At 43.5% G+C, this 21431-nt stretch overlaps 1 protein-coding gene across 3 annotated transcripts in view; it reads left to right on the top strand.

The window, feature by feature from the left end:
- Positions 1-21431, top strand: part of clmpb (CXADR like membrane protein b) — a 53463-nt gene that overhangs the window by 1516 nt on the left and 30516 nt on the right. Inside the window, exon 2 of one of the 3 annotated variants that reach the window (XM_029171072.3) lies at positions 9394-9549. The exons of 1 other annotated variant lie outside the window; for it this stretch is intronic. In XM_029171072.3, coding sequence (XP_029026905.1) covers positions 9495-9549 — 55 coding nt within the window. In that variant the 5' untranslated portion in view covers positions 9394-9494. Of the gene's footprint in view, positions 1-3804; positions 4226-9393; positions 9550-21431 lie in introns of those variants that run through there. One more of the 3 variants, XM_029171070.3, reaches the window with a different exon arrangement.

Genomic DNA, 21431 nt, shown 5'->3' with positions numbered 1-21431 from the left:
ATTAGTTACGACGCAGTTATTGTATTTGCTAACTATCGATGTGGCTGAAGCTGTGAGTTTGTAAACGCCTAATGAGGTTTTATCACTGTGTCCTCAGCTGCCGTTATTCATGCATTGTTGTGACCTACTGTATCTGAGGCATACCGTGCCTCTTACCCAATGCATTCTGGGAACCAGTCCAGGCCCTCGTGACCCTTAAAAAATAAGCAGTATGGAAAATGGCATCATTTTCAGCTTCTGTGGACCTGCAACATGCTGACTTGCTAATGGTTGACCACTGATCTCCTTCCACATTTTGGATTTAGTAGCCATGGCCACTGAGCCTGTGTTTAGCTCACGCAGCTGACTTAGCAGTGGGCTCTGAATACTATTGTGGTTCCACTCGTCAGCCTTGTTGCACAAGATAAATATGTGGTTAAAGCCTAACATGCATATTACCGAGATACCTGTGATGAGGATAATGATGATGATGATGATGGTGATGATGATGATGATGATGATGATGAGAAAAACACAACCTTTTCTTCCCTGGCACAGTTTAGCCAGTAATGGCAAGGTGAGAACACTGACATGTTAAATTATAGAACACAAATGTATTGTCTAATACATTTAATAAGGGTTCAATTTTCTTAAAATAACTGCCAGCCTGTTCCCGGAGGTTTAAATAACGTGTTGCCATGGTGAGGATTTCTCACTACCCCTTTCAGATATGACTAAGATATGAAACAATTCCTGCAGCTGAAAATTTATATTAATAGGCTGAATGTCCACTGCGGTTGCAGCTTGGGTCACGTGCCTTTCAGGAAAGAATAGAATGTCTGCCAGTCAGCTAAAAGCAGTATGTGTGGATACACGGTGCTTTTTGGACTTGGGCAGTGCCCGACTGAAGGACATTTTACATTTAAAGTTATAGCATGCGTTTAGTGCAGGAGCAACACCGAGGCCGAGTAAAGAGAGGATGTGGCTGTTTTATTATGAACGAATCAATAGTTATTAATAGAGGCTCATTTCCCTTTTATTTGGCTTTGCCCTCACAAGTTCTGAGACGTCCTTAATTTAATATCTGTTGAAGATGTAATATCCACTGTTCACATTACAGATAAGTAGCGCAATTAATTGCCACAGAGCCGTCCATAACTCCCTCTGGTATCTCCGCTGATACAAAGCAAAAAACAGAACAAGGTCGAGTGAAATAAGTCGGTAACAGGGTGGTGTAATGGTATATTCAGTCAGGTAAATGAGACCAGTGATGGATGGCCTATCTGTCTTTGTGCCAGGATTAAATTATTCCAAATGATGGAATTTTAAAATGACTGTCCGAGAAGTAATAACATAGTGTAAGTCACTTGACGGAAAGGTAATTGGAAAGAATGAGCAGCTTTTCCCGGTTGGAGCCCAACTCCTGCACCTTCTTTCCATTTAATAATCTCCCTGTGAGACAATGCAAGTGACCAGGTTGATGCAGTGAGGTCTAACCCCTTCCTGTATGATGCGTTGATGCTGGCGTGTCTGCGTGCGTGCGTGCATGCATGCGTCTAATAGCGAGACGCTGGCCGTGCCAGTGTGCTGGCGTTAGATGTAGATAAAGCGAGCAGTGGCTCCAAACAGAAATTCTGTCCCCATTCTATATTTAGCATGTCTGCCGGGGTAGGCAGAGGATCTCTGATATGTGAAGATGACAGGAGCCTCCTGAGCCAGAGGTTATGAAGTGACATCTTGATGTGTTTGCGCCTGAATCACACTCCCACACACACACACACGTGCACACACACAGCCGCAGACTCCTGACATTGCTACAAACCCGGAGACGTTTTGATATATGACGTCTAGTTACCATACATTACTGCGTCGTTTTGATCTCCTTTTGTGCCACATTATTCTTCTGCGCTATCGCGTGGCATCCCTTATGTACATTTGCAGCTCTGGAAATGTCTGCTTTTTGCAGAGCATGTGTTGAATTTGGCAGATCCGCTGTGTGAGATTTAAAGTATTTGTCAGTGAGGTGGGGCGTTTTTTTTTTGCACGGCGTGCTGAAGTTACCCTCCACCCACGCACGATAAAAACCAGAACCTTTAAATGACTTCAGAAATCTATTGAAACAGGGAGGAACAGTGCAATCAGACAACGGGGATTTGAGACTATGATGCAGGTAGATCAACACTTTTAGCAAGCTCACGTGTGCAGGCTGAGATAATGCACAGGTATCACATTACAGTACATTTAGTCTGGACAGTCAGGAATCAACATCCAGTAGGCGTCACATTGAAGGACATACATCACTAAAAAATCTAAAGTATAGCTAAGAATGATTAGATGACTTCCTTTTCACTTACAATGTCAGCTATTTGACATGCGGAACAAAGTGTAAACAGATTTCCATCAAGTGGAGGATTGTATTACTCAAAGCAAAAGCAGCGAATGTGAGGGTCTCAGCAAGGGCAGAACACTCTGGAATACAAAACCTCCACCTAAAGGTGACTGAAGAGGCCTACAGATGAGTATAGAGGTCCAGCCGTCCTCAAAACAATTGACCCATATCATTAACAAACACTGATTTGCCTTCCAAGCACTTTCCCCCTAATGCGCACGGCCTTTGAATGACAGTGTGCTTCCCTGAATAACAAGCTGTCCTCCTTTTGTACCTGAGGGATTCTTCATGTTTCATTGATTGTGGTGCTTTTAGTCAAGGTTTTTCTGTTCTGTCGCAGAGAGCTGGATTCCAAGCTTCAAATGACAGTGTTTGTAGGTGAAAGTGTAGCTTCTTTGTTTAGTAAGCGCATTTATACTTGTTGGGTCCAGGCAGGTTGCTACAGGAATAAAAACTACAGATGACACTGGTGGAAGGAGTCAGTTTGTGCAGAGTAGTATTTTATTCCTACAATATATCTTTGTTTCTCCATTCTCTTGGCATGTATCTACCACACTCATAATTTTCAGGCTATCTGAGCATTATCTTGCATGAGCCTTTTGCCACTTGTAAAACACAAGACACATGCCCAGACAGAGCTGGATTTGTGTTGTGCATCTGACCTATAAACCCTCCCCCTTTTCATCCTTCACTGGGAAAATTACTGCCAGATCATTTTGGAACGTATGAGCAGGAACTGCCTATTTCACTTTATTGCTAATCTTTGACAGATGTTCTGGAGGGAGGCTCGCGTTCATAACTGGAGCCACATGTGCGGCCTGCACATGACACTAGTCCACACCATGCTGTGTTTCTGTACACTACACAAACCGAAAAAGGTCACAGATATTGTAAAATAAACAGACAAAAAAAATGACTAGTTATTTTACTTCATGCAGTTCCCTTTTTTGGCTCAGTCAGAAAGACCAATTTGTATATCCTATGTTGAAGCAGAATTATGATTTAGTCAAATAACTATTGACTTTTTTATATTAACCTAGATCACTTTTTCTCAGGCTTTATATGTGTTGTGATTTGTTTTAACTGGTGGCTTTTGCCCCTGGAGGTGAAGGGAAACCAGGCTTCCACCAAGTTAATTACTAACTCACAAACAACTACTTATTATCCTTCCAGTTTAATTTGACATTATTTAAGACACAGCTACAGGGTGAGATTTCAAGAATTTTAACTACTTCTTGTATACGTATTCGTTAGGCCTTTCTTTTATTAAAAAAGAGTGAAACAGCGCCTACCCAAATACTATGTGGTGGATGTGTGGTGAAACGCGGTATTACACCTTTGTCACTGCTTCAGCGTCCGTGACAAGCCTTAGCGAAAACAGCGTTGAAAAACTGACCAATCAAATCGGGCTAATTTCGCGCCAATTAAATCATAGCGCGGCGTTCACGTCACCTGTAGCACGGTGATATTATTAGCATTAGCATCTTCATTAAGTGCACCCACTGTAGGAGTGGTGTTTTTAGGATAATACTAGTGTTCTAACCTTCACCACCACAATATTCAACGCGTCAACACTACAGCTACACAGAGAGATTTTTAGCGACGTAAATCATACCCCTACAGCGAGGCTAGTTGCTAATACTACTGCTAACTTGCTAGCCGTGTCCCGATCGGCTAAGCTCATGTGAAAACGCACCTGAGGAAGACACGTGAACCGGACTTGATAACCCGGACAAAACGTCCATGGATCCTGTCGTTGTGGAAGAACTACTGTAAAGGCCAGTGGTAATAACTGTGACATGATTATTGACCACTTCACTGTGACAGACAGGAGCCCGACCTTTCTCTGCAGACAGGGTGAGTGAAATGCGCGTCACCTTCTTCCTGCTACTTTTCTGCCAACAACTGCTAATGTACTGTAGCTTGTTGTGTTTTTCCTGCATGGACATAAGTAGTTGCGAGTAGTTGTTGTTCATACACTTTCGTACTGTGTAGTCTAAACGTCTCCTCAATGAATGAACTATTCATTAAATACAACGCAACCCCATTATATTTATGCTGTTACTGTAGGCATGACTACTGTACAGTAAAGCCTAGTATATGTATGCATATGTATAAATGTATATGCTTGACTGTTACGTTTTGAAGAGGAACTAGTAATAGAACACAATGTTTTATGGGGGGCATCTTTTTAAATCACACAAGCATCCTGTAGGATAATTCTATAGGTCAAAGTCAGGCCCTAGGTCTCTAATCTGGAAAGTCATGGCTGTTTACTCTAAAAGGAGGATTCTTGATGAATAACAAGTAAATGGACCAAGCAAAATTAAATAATTCAAATTTCTTCAAAAGCATAAAATGTTGCATAAACATTTTTGTCAAGGTTTAAAGTTGTTCAGATCAAAGAGGAAAGTAGGGACGTGAACGCTGGAGTCGTCGATGAGCATGGAACTGTCTCCCATTGATTCACCCCACTGAAGATCTGCCCTGCTATTATTTCGTTGCGGCTCGAGACAAAGCTGGAAACGGAATTTAATCAATCACCAACTGGGTGCTCAGGGTGCAGGAGCAAGGGTGATCAAAATTCATACATCTTGTGAAAATACCATTTAAAATGATTTGTTTACCCACGTCGGGGGTTGAGATGCTATCAGCTTCCAGCTCTTTCAAGTGCTGCCTTAGTAAAAACTGGTAGTGCAGAATAAAGCCGGCATGCTTGTCTCCCCTAAACATAACATGCTTTTGATCTATGTTCCGTGTCTCTGAAACCACGTATATCTCTGTTTTCCGTGCAGCTGTGCCATCCAACTGTGCAGGAAAATAAACAGCTCAAAAGCAAAATCCTCATTGCTGAGGTGTCTTTTACTTTGCAGCAGTTTACCATAGTGCTTACATCAGTGACACAAAGGAAGGAAAAGCAAACTGTTGATGCAACATTTGCACCCAGCGAGCAGCACCGGGGTCACAGTGGTTGTGTTGCAGTAAAGGTTGAGCAGGTTTCACTCTTCAGCTATCTGGTGTCTAGCCCCAAAGCCTGTAACACACCCCGGTCAAGACAGTCTGGGATAATTCAATTGGCTCCAGTAGAGTGAACCTTGATTGGACATGGTTTGTTTTTATGGCTGAGCAATTAACATTTTCAGTAGGTGACAGAGTGTGGAAACCAGAGTTAACCACCTATCAATAGCGGATCATTTCTTACCCTTCGCTTAGCATCATGTGGTGCAACTGTGAGACTCCAAACCGTGTGGTGCTTCATCTCACAGTGCAGTTATCGATTACTCTGTAAAATATTAGCTTAGACATTCAAACTGCATCTTACTCCTGAGATGAGACTCAGCAGCTGCAAATACAACGAGTCTCTGACTTCTGTTAGGTATTTTTTAATCTAGTCTAATGTCAATACACTAAGTATTGACTTTTCTTTCACTCACTCTGGCATTCAGCTGTAATTCAATCTTCCAGAATTGATCGCAGATGAATAAAAGCGACTTGTGCTGCACCAAACAATAGCAACCAAGGCAAGTTTTTTTTCTCCTCCCTCTCTCACTTTTCCAATTGGAAACTGACTGAATGAACAGGGGGAAATGTTCCACGTCGCTCTATTTAGACGCCTGCTGTTCCTTTCAATTTGAAGCAGTCTATTAGCCCACCAAGCAGGACACTCCATTAGGTGTTTTGAACCCGCTTGCTGTGTTGTCTCACTCCATTTCCTCTTTTGCTTGCAAGTCTTCCCTAAAGCGTTAGTGGCTTTAATCAGCAGTGGCCTTTCTGCCCTTCACACATTTATCCCCGGTCCCTCTCTCTTTTTGGTCATCACAGAGGAACCTGGAAAGAGCACAAGATGGATGGTGTCTGGAAGAGAGGGACTTTGGTGCCCGTTGATTAGAGTGATAAAAGACAAAACTGTTACCCACACAAGACTTGAACACCATCTGGAGGACTCTCTTCAGCCTCAGTGCTGGTGTCAGGACTCAGCCATGTGTTTAATTTACTGTAAAGCTATACTGAATGTGAGAAGGAAACAGATTTAATTTTAGTTGGCGACTTTAAGTAGAGAACCTAATCTGTGTACTGACTTTGGAAGTGACCTTTAAAGCTCTTTTGAGGTATGCAGTTGTGCTGATGAATTCTTTATAGGTCTTCAGAACCTTACTTGGTGTAACTGGAAAATGCAATGACTTAGCTCCAGTCTTGCTGTGCCAGTGCTGTTGACATGCAGTAGATGTTGTGTGATGGATGGCTTAATTATCCCACCAAAAAGCCGGCCATTGTTTCACAGTGCTGTGGAAACACTGTAAACGGAATATCATTGATCAATTGCTGTGTACTCCACAAATTAACTATGTAATATCACACATTCTACTACATGTCTCCCTTCGGTATTTCCTATTAAGGAGCACAGGACATTTTATTAAGCTAAAAAGGTTGGAAGTTTGTTTGTACAGGAGATATGTTTGCTTGTTCAGACTCTTAGACTGTGATCAGAGTACAGCATTGTATAAACTCGCTGTGCACCTTCTCCCCCCATCTCCAGCAAAGTGTTTCAGAACAGATGGCACCACCACCTTTTGTTTTTTCCAACTCGTTAGACTTGACTTGTTGATGAAATTGAGCCTTTACGCTGTGCTGCTCATGCAGATGTGTAGCTGTACATTTTTTAATGTACCCTCTGTTGTGAAGTGCCCTGCGGAGGAAAAGGCTGGAATAATCCACAGCCCAGAGTAGCTACAGTACAGAGTGGATGTTTACCTTGCACGGTCCTAAACCGTGTCGTATTATAGTCCACATTGAGACTATTTAGTTCCATGATCAGGACCACAAAGCCATCTTTGCATGGCTGCAAAGTGTACGTGTGTGTTTCTGCTTGTTGTTACGGGTTAAACACTCATGAGCTACTGATTCTGTGCACAAGTGCTCTCTGCAGCTGTAGGCTAGTGGTGCTAATGCGGTTGTTTAAACCCACTACAGTAATGGAGCATACCTCAGAGACTAGCAAATTGATGCTATCCACTTTGAAATCATAACGACCAGCTAATGTAGTGAAGATAATGCATATTTTCTTTATTTGTTTCTGCTATATATTTCTGTTGGCCCATCATGCATTTTGACAAACTAAATCTATAGAGCACAACAGCTCTTGTTGAGATGCAGACAAGGCCTTAGGACTATGATTAAGATGCCTGTCATGGTTTGGCGATGTCCAAACTGTCACACTTCAGACTATGCTGTGGTGGCTGGATGAGGATGATGTTCTGCAGTGTGTGAACAGTTCAGTAGTCAGGGAGAACTGTGTTTGATGTCTCTTAAAAAACAATATTAAACATGAGGCTTTTTTGGATCTTGCATTCTCTCTCAACAGCGGGCATAATTTTAATGTTGTGTGTCTTTCTTCAAGAGGGAAATCAAGAGTGTTAGCATTTGGCTTGATTTACTGTCTGGGGTCCAGAGATGCTGTGGAGGAGGAAATAGCCAACTTAGCAAATTCAAGCTCTTAAAATAATTAAAGTTGGCATGATGGCTCTGCTTCCTAGATAGGCCCAAGCTTAGAGAACGGCAGCCTGGGAATTACCAGGCAGCACTGTACAGTATGCTATTACACTGAAATTAAGAATATTAGAAGTTATAATATATTGTGTTCACATGGGCATAAATCAAATGCAAAATTCTATGAACGCTGAGTGAAATTAAACTTTTGTCCACTGACCCATCATGCTAAAAAACAAACATTTTTCCATTTATATTGAGGGAGATGTTGTTTACTCTATTAACCTTTCCTCTCTTTTGCACTCTTGACATTGAACAATGTGGAAGAGGCCGACTCCTCACTGGCCCTTTTGCTAATGAGGCAATTAAGTCTATCCTGCCTTGGTTGAGCAACGGGCCAGGAGAGCAAGGCAAGTCATCTGCTGTCTCAGCAAACGCCAAGTGCCTCAGCAATGCTGCAGTCTGAATGCATAGCAGGCCCCACTTTGGTTTATGGTCTCTCACATATATAGTGGTCTATCACAGTGCTTCTCCCCCGTCAGTACAACCTTTCACACAGCTGGAGATCACAGGGCGGCGTCAGGCCATATTTATCCAACTGCAGTGAAATGCACCATGTAAAAATCAAAGAAAAATACAGATCATGACATGCTTGTGCTACATTTGTCTGCAGCCTTTGGGATAAAACAATAATATGTGGAGCAGTGATAATTCAGGCGACTAGTGGCTTTAACTCATGAGTTACAGTCCATTTCAGATGAAAGCCACATGATATTAATTTATTAATGGTTAAAAATGCTAATGCAGCAGACTCTGAAATGCAATTCATGGCCAGCCATAAGTCTATTTCTACAAGTGTCATACAGCCTAATGTGCTTATGAAACACTGGATCCTGCAATTCCACTAATGAACCTGATTTATCTGGCAATGTATTGTATTAGTGAATATGTGTCAGTACTGCTTATTACATAGTCTGAAATCTGTTTCATTTAACATCATGTCCTGTCGTCTTCAATGAAGGCCAGTTTCCGTAGTGCAGTACACAATGGCTATTTTATTATCTACACAGTGTCACAAGTTAGATTCAGTCTGTCTTTTATTGTGTATATACTCCACAACCATGTGTGCATCTATCATCTGATCCCTCCTCAACATATGTTTGAGGGATAGCACAGAACTGCTCTCGCCTCATGAGCTTTGCAGCGTAAGTTTGATTGCCGTAAAACGTGTGGAAGCTTTTCATCCATTAAAAAACCTTACCCAATTAAATTTGTTTGACAGCAATTAGCATGTTTCTTCCCTCTTAGCCTCGTGACTGGCGGTTATGAGCAGCTGCTGTGTCATACAAAAGGGGCCAGCATTAGGGCCCAAGTTAATGTGTTTAAGGGATGCACAATTCTAACGAGTGATAACCAAAGGCTTACGGCTGCTCAGAAGGGATTAGGAGACATAGTTGTCTGTCTTAAAGCTCAGGCTTAACCATCATACGCCTTTTTTTTCCCTCCTCCATCTCGCCTCCTTGGTAATGAATCGACAGCGTTTCCTGACACAAGACATAAAGAAGAGCGTCTCACTCGGCGGGGAATGAAGACGGCTGCTCATTAGGCGTGGAAAGGTGTACCGAACCAGAAAGAGAAGATGTCCGGACAGATTTGCTTGAAATCAATGCCTGTCTTCAGAAGCTTCCTCTACAGTATGTGACTGCCACAGCTTATCAGATAAGACTCATAGAAGCACATCTAGGCCGGCAAAAGTGTGTTTAAACCATATATACTGTCCAATAATGTAAGAAGAACAAATGGAGCCCTATGGATTTTTTTACCATCAGATTTCATCTCTCCTGTGCATGCTTTACTCTTGTGCAGGTATTGACTAGATCAATACTAAGAGGTTACCGCTGTTAGGTGTGAGCCATGGAGGCCTCTGAAGAGGCAGGATTTAAGAATGACAGAGTTCATGGTTTTCAGTTACAGGAAACTAAAGATGCATAGTCGCAAGGGCACCGCAAAAGGCGCACAGTGTGCAGCGGCCCGCACCAGCATGTGACCACGTGTGTTTCCTGCAGGCTAAGGTTACTGACACAGAATCCAATCGTTTGCCTTCGCTTCAAAAACCACTAAATAGCACGGTAGTGCCCTATCATTTAGCTCAGGGTAACATCCATATGTACAAACACATGGACGTGGGGGTGTTTTTCAGTAGCCGTGTCACTCCCCTTGTCCTGGCCCTATGATGTGTAACAGGAGGACGTTTCATTGGCATGCAAGTTAGCATTGTTTTCTCACCCAGTGACCAACACAGGGTCTAAAGGGAAATCATAATGCAACAGCACCAATTAATTTCTGATTATTAATGATAATTATTGTACCGAGCCACAATGTTCTCCCTGTCACCTAGTTAGAGAACCTCCCTCAGTGGTGTCCCCTTCATTTCCGCGCTCCACTTCTCTATTGTCATCTCCATTAGCCGGTACAGCTGCATTAGATGGACCTCCTGCAGCTGATGCCTGAGACGAGGAGCTGAAGCTGTACAGTAGGGGTGGGTGACATTTAACCTCCTCTCTCGTGTAGGTGGACATGTTGCACATGTATTATTGCTCGCGTACACATTTTTTTTCCCTTTATTGCCTGTAGTTGCTACTGTTTATTTATCAAATCTGTGCCAGTCGATTAGATTAGATTCAATCAGAGAGAAGAAAAACAAATAGATTTCATTCAGGCCGTCCCCAAATGTGCTCTGTATTGCCATTTCCTGCGTACATGGCATTGGAATGTAATAGAAGTGTGAATGATGTTTCACTAGACTGACCAGCATGGTCATTAATCCTAATATTCAGGCTGGAGCAGCTATCCACTCCCAGCTGCGACTTGACTTTAAGCAATCATAGCCTCATGCCTTTGCGTATTGTGCCGCAGGAAAACACTACAAGCGAAGGACCTCAGTCCATCAATCTAAAAGACTAGACATGTTGTTTTCTAGGCCTGTGCTGGGGGATTTTACATGGCACCCTTTTCCTGTGTGGATGTAGTGGGTTTACGTGGCCTTTCTCTTACTGTCCTGTCTTTTCCTAATCTCCTCTCGCTCTTATGAGACTAGGGGTCTGAGTGGTCAGAGGCTGTATAGCTTTCCACTGCAGGGTCATGATGGATGGCTACCCAGCTATGCGCGCCTTGCTTACCAGGGGCGGCCATATTTCTACTTTGCTGTCCAAATCTGCATGAGGACTGTTAAGGATGCTGCTTTCTGTGAGCTCAGCAGGGCCTTGGAGGAGTATTCAATTAGATGTAATGGAATTACAGTAATCTGATTCCAAAACAATGATATCTGTAATCTGTTGCAGTTACTGTAAATATGCAGTAATCAGATCACAGATGCTTATGATGCTTCAGAGTTATTTCATTTCTCAGTGCAACTGTGGCATGTGAATTGTGTGATCTTACACAACTGTAGATAAAAATGAGCCCTTCGCTTAAGGAGTGTGGCACAAATTAACCAGCAGCATTACTGTTTTCAGTTTTCTATTGGTAGCCAGTGGTTCATGTAATTGCCTCTAAGTGTGTAATCCTCCCGTCCCTTTCTAACTGCTGCTGCAGTGAATAGTGGCTAGTTGGGGTCAGTTGCATACTGTATGGGATGGGGGTGCATGGACTTATTAGCAATGGGATCAACCGATGCTCTGTCATGGAAGTACGTACTGTAGGAAACACTGCAGTGTGCTTTGTATAGAAGTACTGTATGCTGCTGCTTTTGGGTCAGATAAATGAGGTGGGGTGGCCGTTGCAGGGGGGTTGTTTTATCACTGATTCTGTGGCATTGGCTCGCACTGCAGTTACAGTGAACTACAGTATGTTCTGTACTGTATGTGTGTACAGGTGTCTCTGCGTAAGTGACAACCCTTGTAAACATCTGCATTTGGAGTGTTTACATGCAAGTGATCAATTATAACTCATGTGGACATAAATAAATCACCCAGAACATGTGTGCACATGATGTGTACGCGCACATCCCCAGATGGCCTTCGACGCGTGCATTCAATGCATGTGCCTGTACCCACATGCATTACGTGAACATATTGTGAGGTTGTCATAGCGCGAGTACACCATGTGTATGTCTCTCCCTGACTCTCGGTGCACGATTGTGTTTGCGAGCGAACGTGTGTGTGTACACAGTGATGAAGCAGGAGAGGCTGCTTGGCGACTCATCCATCATTTTCCCTCCTGGCCTGCGGTGCCCTCGGAGGAACGCTACGCTGTCACGGTGACATTGGGCTCATTTTGGACTAGAAAAATGGTGCATCCACCCCCAGCGTTGCCAGCGCAGATTGCCTTCCTCCTCTCGCAAACCAGCTAGCTTAAATGCTGCAGTAAGAGTGTGTTCCTTTGCCGTCAGCTTTACATGGCGTATCCATTGGGACGGATTGCTAATCAACACCAGCGTTTTGTTTGTCCACAGTTGTTTCGTGTACAATATCTGCGTGGGCCGTCCCTTTCTATGACCCATCCCAACCACAACTAATGCTCCCCTGCCTGCCCCAAACCCTGCTGGATAACCTTGAAAAAGGTGCAGAGAAAAAGAGATAAGGAAAGACATGAGACTACTTTATGAGGGTCCGGCAATCTCCCTTCCCCATCCTGCATCACCCCCTTGCTGGTAATGCACAGGGTGAGTCAGCATGAGCAACTGCAGCATAGTGGTCCAATCAATCTGTTTACGCTCGCCTCTGCAGAGACAATGCCAATGCCACACCGCCAAGCCACTGCTTCGTGACTCAGTGTGTGTATGTGTTTGTATGTGCCCTCCAAATCACTTCGCAGATTTGCCCGTGTGGAGCACGGCTAGGACACACTGGGCAAACTTTGTGTCGCTGCTGAGAGTGATAAGTGTCATGGTCTCGAAGACACGCTGGGAAGCAAAGGTCCAGTCTAGCTACTAATAAAGGAGGGTGAAGGAGAAAGAAGTGCTGCTCATACAGTAGTGGGAATATTGCAAGCTGGTGTGATATTTCTCAGTAACGAATCAGTGTGTGTTGCTGCATTACAGGAGGCCTGATACAACATGCAGGGCCACTGTCTCTCTCATTAGGAGTTGCACTCTTAGTGTGTGTGTGGAGCATGATTTGTGTTGCAGATAGGCAATCCTCTAGTATCCTATTACACCGAAGGAAGCTTAAACATGGCTAGTTCTATATACCCAATTAAATACGTTAGAGCATCACTTGGTTCTCCATACACACGCATGCAGACACAGTCGAACCACCAGCCCATATTATGTAACTGCAGGCGCTACATTTTAATCTCATTCTTCCCAAAACGGCACCTTGTTGTTGAAGGACGGTGGAAGAGAAAAGACAGAAGCGCAGAGCTGAAAAATGAAAGCAAAAGCATCAAGGGAAAGAACGTAGGGATACAGCAGAGGACAGACGGAGGAAAGGGGGATTTCCACATATGTGCCTCCTCCCCACCATCCTCCTGTATCTGCAACTTAAAGTTGCTAATCAGTCCCGCCTCGACGGAAAATGCACAATATTTATATATGCACAAATTTACTGATACTAGCAGACAGACACACACGGACAAACACACAGCTTTTCCTCAATAAGCCTCCTTTCCAAGATAACCGCTCTCCAGCTGACAATAGCAACAATGGCATCATTCCTGATCCCAACAACAGCAACTGCAATAGACAGTGTCCTTTACTGAACCCACATCAGCCCGTTCTCCCCTCTCGATCGTACAGTATTCAAATAGTTTATTTTTAATAATAGTATTCTTCACTTCTGTAGGCAATCTGTTGGTGCCAGATTGGTGGCTGTAGGTTTAGACTTTTCTTTCTCAATTGCCATTTATCTTCTCTTTTCACCAAAGGTCTTGTTTTCTCAGGTTGCTTCTAGCAGCATGTCCAGCAGCCTGCCATTCCCACCTGACCTTTTACCTAAGCAGGGCCAAAGGTCAACACATTTTATTAATTGACACGGCCTTGTTGACTGCAATATCATATTTAGCTGCTGTGCAGTGGGTCCCCTGGATAGTCTTTCATGCAGCCCTGAGAATAACGTCCTTCCTGTGCAGGGGGATCAATATATCGCATGGACTGTAAGAAATATTATGCCCTTTCCCTCACAATAATGACAGAGATCGTGGAGAATATATGCTAGACTGCCTGGAATCGATAGGCCTAATGTAAATGTAAACTCTTCCCTTCCTGTCTAAGTGATATGATTGTGGTTTGGATATGTACATTTCTATACACAAAGCTGATTTCTATCAAAGAAAGCCACTCGAAAGGCACTTTACTGTGTAGGCTTATAAATGACACTGTCTTCTTTTGAATATCACAGCTAAGCACTGTGATGCATTGCTCTGTGGCCTCTTATCACAGCCTCTCACCAGGAAAGAATGGAGAATAGCACATTTCAATCATTCTGTCATGGGAGAACTATAATCTTTTTCTTTTGCATGGCATATGTCCTTCCACTTTTAACTAATCCTTATTATGCCTCAGAAGCGAAGGTCATTGTCAAAGCCGAGGGGTGATTAAGTTAATCCACTTGTTTTCTGAATCCGATTTACCTCCTTTTCCAAACTAGGGAACAATGTTCTGGCACAAAGACATCAAGATGATAGTGCGACACACATTAAGGAGGGGAGCCCCTTCACTGAAGAGGCTTCTGTTATCTCTCTACATCATCTGCATCTCATTCTATTTCCCACTTATATCAGCAGATTGCTAATGACTGCATTCAACGCTATCTCTGCCATATGGACAGTGAGAGGGGAAGTGAGAGGCGAGCAGGTCTGATTTGTGAATCGATCTATGTTGCTGCAGTATAAGCCACTAGCAACGCAATGCACGGTGCCCTGGTGAGCAGGAGCCCCATGCTGCGGCCGGCCAGCCTCGCTGAGTTACGCAGTGCAGTGGCATACAGCTGACTTCATTAGCAGGGCCCTCCCTTCCTGGGATGGGTTATTTACTCATACACTGGGTATGGATATATGCATCAAAGATCTTATAAGCTACTATTCAGACTTCTGCAAATATGGGAGCGAAAATGGCCAAATGTGTCCAAGTGTGTTGCAGAAGCAAAGCTGTTCATATCTCCCACAGTGGATAAATCAGGTTCAACCTCTAATAAATCCTGAGCCAATGCCAATGAAGTGATTGAAATGTATCCCGTGTCAGTGGTTAATCTGTGTTTATTTGTGTGCGATCGTTTTTAATTGTGCCTGTGTATGTGAGCTCACGTATAGTGCAAGCCCTCACCTTTAGTCCTGTGTGTGTGTGTGTGTGTGTGTGTGTGTGTGTGTGTTACGTACTTACTTGTGCTCATGCATATGTCATGCATGTCTGCATTTAGGAATATTTGTTTATGGATTTATTAGCGATCATGGTTTTGAGTAAGTCTGCATCACCTTTAGCCTCTGTCTGATCTGCCTTAGGTTCCTGTGGCCTTTCACTTTTTGGTCTAGTGAGCAACTTAAATGTGAACGCTGTAGTCAGTGTAAGTCATGTTTATTATTTAAGACCTGATTTTTTTTTATGAGGCTGGGTGATTAGATGGCATTACAGCACACGGTGATGCCAATAAACTCAAGTAGCACTGTCCTATAGGGTCCAAGGGCGAATTAGCCAAGGAGGGATTTTGTATCATTCAGCTACAGAATCCATGCATTATAAAACAACACAATATTGGCAGCATATTATAATATTTAATCAATAGGTAATTGTAATAATTAACCTGCAGTATGCACAAACAACCCACACACTGATAATGTTTCAGAAACTTGGGCTGTTGCAAATTATATCACAAGAATGAGGCAAGAAGAGACAAGAGAATGAAAACAAAAGAAGAGGGCAGAAAGAAAGTGGGTGTTACTGAATGTGGGGCGAGTCAAAGGAAAGAAAGAGGCACACGTGAAAAAGTGCAAATGTTGACGTGTGTTTAGTGAATCCTGAAGTGAGGCTCTGCGTAATAAACAGGCCTAATGCACAATTAAAGTCACCTCAACCCTCTCCATCACTTATAAAGTCAGGCTTATAATTATTGGGGCCCAACTCCACTGAGAGACTAATAGGCCAGTTCACGTGTTACTCGTCTCACTGTCTGTCACTCCCACTGCTTTGCAAATGAGGGCGTGATCGAGCCAAAATGAGACCTCCCCATAGACAGAACCATACGCTATGCCATGTCACACACATACGCTGTAATTTCTCCTGTGACAAATGTGCTGCATTTTGTATGATGCCAGTGCTTTATTTATCAGCTTCGGTTCCTTCAGAAACACCCACATTTTTCCCCAAGACGATTTGAATCATGAAGTTCTTGTCCCTTCACGTAAATGTCTTACTCCTACGCTCAACAACAATGGTTATATAACCAAAAAAAAAACACTTTTAGGTAAAACAAAGCATACATGAGAGATGAGTGACTGGAACATACTGGCCAGCATCTGAGCAGTTTTTCACTTTTTTTATTGTGACTGCTTTTTTTCATTGTGCAACTTGAGAGGTTATGTAATACTCTGGCATTTTTATTATGTTTATATTAACAATTGTGGATAATTCCTGCCTCTAAAAACAGACATATGGAGAGTTTAAAAATAAAATAAGAGCTACTTTTAGGTTTGCAGGGAGCAGCCTGTTAGATGTTAGATTTCTGAGGATCAATTGGTTGGAGTATAACTAAATTGGGCTCATTGGGCAGAGTGTTTTAGAGGCTAACACCAAGCTCCTTTCTCTGGCAAAACACAGAGGCATCTGGGTGAGAAGTCATTTCTCTGAAGAGGAGTGCGCTACAGCTGAGGCTGTTAATGCTAATGTTGACTATGCGCAGCGGGTTTCATGAGGCCAAAAGCTTAACACCAAAGCTGCAAGATCTTAATAACAAAACAAAGAAGCATTTTCACTGTATCTTCTGTGCTCACACCCAGGACCACGGTTGATTACAGATTATGGCTGTGTGCGCAGCTGGCCTCTGGAGGTGGAGAGAACTACAATCAGCAGAACTTTGTATCAAGAGAATGTTTCCCTCTTTGCGGCCCGCCACCCGGGGTTTCTGAATGTGTGCTTCACTTGTGCTAAACAAACCTTTCGAACTCTGGCTGACTTAGGCTCATTTATACGAGCGAGTAGAGGGAATAATCAATCCTGAGATGCAGGAGACGCACCAATGTAAATATTTTATCACCTGTGTCTGAGGCATGTAAAAGGAAACATTAGTAGCAAGACCAGTTCTTGAAAAATCCAGTGTCTGCTTCCACCGCTACTGACCTACTGTAAAGGAATTCATTATTATGAGGCGTTTCATTGAAAGAAAAAGAAGAGGCAGCTTAATAGCAAAACATTTCCTTGTATTAGTGTTTTCTGGATCACTGTTTGATGATAAAGCAAGTGGCCAGTGTGGGAGCTGATCCTTATCACGCCTGTTCCCATGACTTTTGCCAGATAGAACGCTTCTTGGCAATTTCTGAGCTACAACACATTGAAATAGGAAGTAGGGCACAGTGATGATACAGGGCTGTAATGGTTTAAAGTTAAACCTTGTCTCCCCACTCATCCTTATGGACTATGAGAGTTTATGTTAATTACCGTGTTTAACACTCCAGCTGACCTCTTTTGGTCTGGGTAATATGTAGCTCCTTGAATCCTGCTGCCTTTAAATGATCACAGCTACTGTAATTGGGGATGGCTATAATTTAGCGTTTTTAAAGAACACCATTAGCTGATACACTAGACCCACAGGATTTCCTCCATGATAAGGCTATGATGGCTTTTGTTAACCCATTCCCTTTGTGTAAGTTAAAGTGCATCTGGCCATCCAACTAAATCAGTGTCTACTCTTCAGACACTCACTGTCCCTACAAATTATGTCTTGCCTCACCCTGGGAGCTGGAGCGCAATGATCCATTTGAGCAAGAGAGACATCTCCCCCATTACTTTCAGATCCGGCAAAGCCAACTCACACTGCTGTGCTGGTCGTCTACAAGGCTGAGTAGAACTTGTTTGCGTAAAAAGAAGTGTTTTTTTAAGAGCGCTGACATGAATTGATAAACTAGAGAAATATGGCCACATGAACCTGTTTCCCAATCAGACAAGACACCATTTACAAAAGCTCACTTTACAACAGCCAGAGAATCAGTGGTGAATCTTGGGAAATCAACAAGGCTTACAAATAGGAAGCAACTCAGACATGTCTGAATATAAGAGTCCTTTAGTCCTGTTGACTAAGGGAACCATTGCTCAATCTCCTCCTTTTTCACTCTGTCTTTCTCTCTGTTGATTTTTGCTCAGGATTTGCATATCTGACTGCAAAACTGCAAATTACAAAAACAATGTTAACAAAGGAAACATATTATTTGTGCTGTTTGCTTTTAATCTTAATCTTTTCTTCCTGATGAGACTGGGCTTTGTTCTGCTTCTATGTTAAGAAGCAATTCATAACACCTCCAAAATGAAATATTTTATGTATAATTGATCATCTCTAATTGCTAACCACATCTAAAACGTAAGTATATAACCTGAGAGAACAATATATTAAAGCTTTTGGATTGATAAATCAGAGGCCGGGGAATGTAATAATGCATTTTTTCAGTTTCAGGTGGTCTGGGAAGGTTCAGATAAATCGGGTGCCAAATGGTTATGGGCACTCAAGAATATGGCAAACCTGGCATAGGATGTGAAAAAGCTTGTCACAGTCAAGATGGCTCTCTCCTTGGCAAATTTTTGTGTGCAACCTGGTCTCAGGCCCAGCTCTAAGCCAAAGGCATTACTCTTCGGAATGTAAACCACTCCATTTCCATTCTCTTTTTGTTCCTTTCCGAATTCTCAGAACCGTTAAGCACTGTTCATTTTTAAATGAAAATCAGAATCGAAGCCATGAGGATGGTTCTATTTTTTTGATGTGGGTATATTATCTAGCATCCTTTCAAAACAAACAACCTTGTCTGAATTTACCATTTGGAGGGAAGCTAATCAAGGCAATTAACAATCACTGCCTTGACTGTGGCTCCTGTTGGTTCTTGCCTTATTAGCATCCAGAGGATCTTTGCAATCATCTCAGCAGAGCCTCCTAAATAATTCTGATTGTCTCTTGATTTCAAAGTACACAATCATCTACATGTATATTACAGGTTGCTAGTCCTATTGGCCCATGAGTATTTCATCCCGAGTTCATGGTGCAACATAATGTAGCTTCTAATCTGCCGTGCCTGGGATCAAAAAGACGGTTTCATTACTGACCTTCCAGGTCTGTATGGCCAAGCTTCGACCAGCGCACCACCCACTGCACTGATGAAGGATGGCCTGTTGACATCACAGGGAGCGCTCATGCGTCCCCGAAGCTGATTAAAACATAGGTTGATGGCTGTTATTTACTGCATGGCCCCAAGTGTGTGTGTGTGTGTGTTGCATGTTCTGTTTCTGTGCGGATGCATCTCAAGGACCCTGACCCCAGCAGGCTTCTCGCCTCATAACCCCCATCCTCCAGTCAGTGCAATGGATCATGTGAGAGAATGAGAGAGAGAGGGTGGGTGCGGGATGTGTCACCTCTTTAGCCTTGCCGCTGACATACAGTACACTCGGACCTTGATGAACAGAATGTGTTGTGTTTTTGTGCATGTGGGTGCTGGTGATGGTTATGCGTGGCCTATTGGAACATACCGTGTGTGTTTGTACATGCTTGCATGTCTAAGTGGGTGTGTGTGCACGTTTTGGCACCTTAGACGACATTGCAGCTGATGGCTTGTCACTGATGGTGTCCCCACAGTGAAACGAAGGTCATAGTACTCTCTGGGTTTCATCTGGCTCTCTCATAGGAGTACCACAGTAGCTGTCAGCTAATGAGACAGTGGAAAGAGGGGAGAGATAAAAGCGCTGCGGAAGAGAGGGAGAGCGTGTGTTAATGAGACAGAAGATAGGAGAAAAAGGGGTTAGGTAAAGAATAGAACGGGAAAAGAGAGAAGAAGACTAGAGGAGCAAAATAATGAAGTCGGGAGGTGGACAAAACAAAATGGGGGAGGAACGAGCACGGGAAGCGAAAAACAAGAAAGCACACGCAGCAACAAAGGGGACGTCAAAGAGATGTGCTCATGGGAAAACGGCAGTCTGCGGGGACAGAGGGGGAAGACTTGTGATCCTCAAAAACAAAAGTCTTATTCCTGCTCCGCGTTGAAGCAGGCCTTCAAATGCGCTTGCACGGCGCTGCAGAGGCCGGGTGCAGAAGCAGCATGGGAGTGGCCTCCTGCAGCTCGCCATGCACCACGCCTCCTGCCTGACTCCATCCTGCCCCGTCTCATTTACATCCTTTCTGTCGTCTCGCGTTTCTATCTGCATCTCGCTGCCTTTCTGTTATGTTCCCTGCTTGACATCCCCTCCACTGTTTCCTGTCATTCCTTTGGAGGGAGCAGATAATGCCACCATATTCGAAAATGATGGATTGGGTCAAGGGTGCATGAACGGGGTGGGGGCTGTGGGGCGCTGCATTGTAGCATGACTGATGGGAACATGCATTATTTTCCTGGTAAGCTCTACAGGCGAGACCCAGATTCTGGTATGTTTTATTTTTTTAACATATGCAGGGCCTGCAGCACAGAGAAGGGGGCACTTTTTTTTTTAAATGACGCTCGTGTAACAATGAATCATGACCCGCTGCCTCTAACAGTACTGTAAGTATCACCTCATGGGATGTGTGCAAATGTTTAAGGCGCTCTATAACGGTGGCTCCACGAGGGGTTTGCTGACCAACCTCCACAGACTCCAGAGCAGCGTGTCTCTAGGAGGCTGTTTGGCTTAGACCACTATTCAGTGACTCACCTCCACCACGGGACGTAATCCCACACCCACCCGCCTCCCTGTCACAGATGATTTATATGCGATACTTTGGCCACCACCTACCACCCCTCCCTCCCTTGTTTGTCCATATTTAGGATGGCCACATTAGCCGCAGTCAATTCCAAACTGTGCAGGAGCATCCATGTCTCTGCTCTAAATGCTTTCAGGCCTCATCTATCCATATCCGCGATAGTGAAATTCATTGGACTTGGTAAAAAAAACGTACATAAATGTCCTTTCTATTACACTGTGCCTTACGTGCTGTGCATATGTACCGTGGCCTCGGCCCAGCTCATTCATTTCTAATGAGTCGGTTATGACTCCCCTGAGTCATACTGGAGACTAGTGTCTTACTGTTCAGTCAACCAGAACCTCCTGTTGGAGTAGCAAAGACAGGGATGTGCCACCATACAGTGTTTGTAACCGAAGAGCGGAGAAACGCTGCTGCGATATTAGCATCTCATGCATAAGTGGCCCGAAAATTACAGCTCTCTTCAGTGCACAGCATTTGGTTATAATTGTAAATTTATCATCACAGAACAGAAGAGCATGAAAAAACAAAAACCCCAGCTGCGATGTTTCATCTGTTTATTTGAAGTGAAGTGGAATACGACCCATTTAAGTGAACTTCATTAGGCCTCAATCTGAAAATCACAAGAAAAGGCCAATTAATGTGGAGCTACGCCTGTTTTCATCTAAGATAACAAGCTTGCACGTCACATCGTTCCACATAGCGCACAGTTCTTTGGC

This window comes from Betta splendens, chromosome 13, assembly GCF_900634795.4.
Source record: "Betta splendens chromosome 13, fBetSpl5.4, whole genome shotgun sequence".
Classification (NCBI taxonomy): Eukaryota; Metazoa; Chordata; class Actinopteri; order Anabantiformes; family Osphronemidae; genus Betta; species Betta splendens.
Note: the sequence above shows the minus strand (reverse complement) of the source record. Positions and strands in the feature narration are given on the sequence as shown.